Below are 1,631 nucleotides of genomic sequence, written 5' to 3'. Positions count from 1 at the left end.
AGCCGATTTTTCTGAACAACAAACGAATACTTGGGGATTTAAGACGAGTAAAATCGAACTCACCATCACGGTAAGAATCCGTGTGCTTCCAAACCTTCTTGTTGAAACCATCGATACCACCATGGAGACAATGGTCCCCGTCATTGACGGTCAACTGATACTCCTTACCATCAACTGTCATACGGCCATTCAGAATCCTATTAGCATACCTGCAAAACATGATACCATTGGCAACACTCAGCACTGAAAAGCGACACTTACCTTCCTACCCCACAGCACAGGTAGAGAGTGTCGTGAAGGTACTTCGTCCAATCATGGTCGTAGTTGAGGTTGACCGGAGAGAATTTCCCATCACGATCAGGAGTTTCGAGACTGAGGATGTAGAGACCGTACTCTGCAATGGTCACTCTAATCTTGTCGTTAGAAAGCGTGACGATTTGGCTATTTTCCAAATCTACAACTGAATTGCAGTCGACGGAATAGCACTCCATGATAGGAATCGAGTAAAAAAAGTAACAACTGAGAAGAGGGGATGTTCCAATGAAATACTCACCTAATGGTAAATCACCAACAAGATGACATCAATGACTTGTTCAGCTACACAGCGTCGCCGCTAGATACGGGCATCGAGAAGAAAGATTTGTCACCGACACAAAACGGGACATCGATGAGTGGGGTATTCATTCATAGCGGAGTATCCATTTTAACGGTCCCTAGATGCATCACACAGTTACGATAGATGGGAAGATGCTCACCGAATTTAAAATTATTTACTCCGACTGGGGCGCCTATGCCATTCCAAGCTATGCCTTAATACAGGGAGGTACAGCATTTAGGATACCCTACTGCGGAGTATTGAGAGCTGTGGGTTAGACGGACGAAATCTTGCCAGTCGGGTTGGCGCGGATGAAATGGGCGGCAAGTTCGGAATTAACACCTTTATACTTCACCGATTAGAGATTTGGGGGCGGCTATGCCACTGCCCCAAGATATGCCTTAGTACTATCAATCCATCCGACTGGGGCGGCTATGCCACTGCCCCAAGATATGCCTTAATATAATCGATTTCTCCGACTGGGGCGACTATGCCACTGCCCCAAGATATACCTTAGTACTATCAATCCATCCGACTGGGGCGGCTATGCCACTGCCCCAAGATATACCTTAGTACAATCAATCCATCCGACTGGGGCGACTATGCCACTGCCTCAAGATATGCCTTAATACAATCAGTTTCTCCGGCTGGGGCGGTTATGCCTCCGCCCTAAGATATGCCATAACCATCACCCCAAGATTTGTCCAAGTAAAATTCAATTGAGTCGGTACGACCGGAGCAACTCTAATGACCTTGATAAACTATGGGAATCAATTACGCTTCTTCAAGTGAGCCTTTCATCTCCTGAACTACGCCTGCTACCATCTTTGGGCTCTTATCCAACAGTCCATACTCGTCCTTAACAACGTTTGTAAAGCTGATCAGATACCTCCAGCTCGGTTACGCAGAGTGTTGTCGATCGCGTTATGTGCCGCATTAGGGCTCGAGCCAAGCATGTCTTGCCTGAAGTGCCCTTCAATAGGATCGTTAGGTCCGGCAGCAGACACTCGCTATCTACTGGCTGAGCCTGATAGTG

At 47.0% G+C, this 1,631-nt stretch overlaps 1 protein-coding gene across 1 annotated transcript; it reads right to left on the bottom strand.

The window, feature by feature from the left end:
* Nucleotides 1-30: 30 nt before the first annotated feature.
* Nucleotides 31-491, bottom strand: Pmar_PMAR026836 (aldose 1-epimerase, putative; the record flags this gene model as incomplete). The annotated part of the gene is made up of 2 exons (XM_002782498.1): nucleotides 31-209; nucleotides 262-491. Coding segments are annotated over 2 exons (409 nt in total), but the record flags the coding sequence as incomplete, so codon positions are not given.
* Nucleotides 492-1,631: the final 1,140 nt, after the last annotated feature.

This window comes from Perkinsus marinus, assembly GCF_000006405.1.
Source record: "Perkinsus marinus ATCC 50983 genomic scaffold scf_1104296939364, whole genome shotgun sequence".
Taxonomy (NCBI): Eukaryota; Perkinsozoa; order Perkinsida; family Perkinsidae; genus Perkinsus; species Perkinsus marinus.
This window is presented reverse-complemented; position numbering and strand designations above follow the sequence as displayed.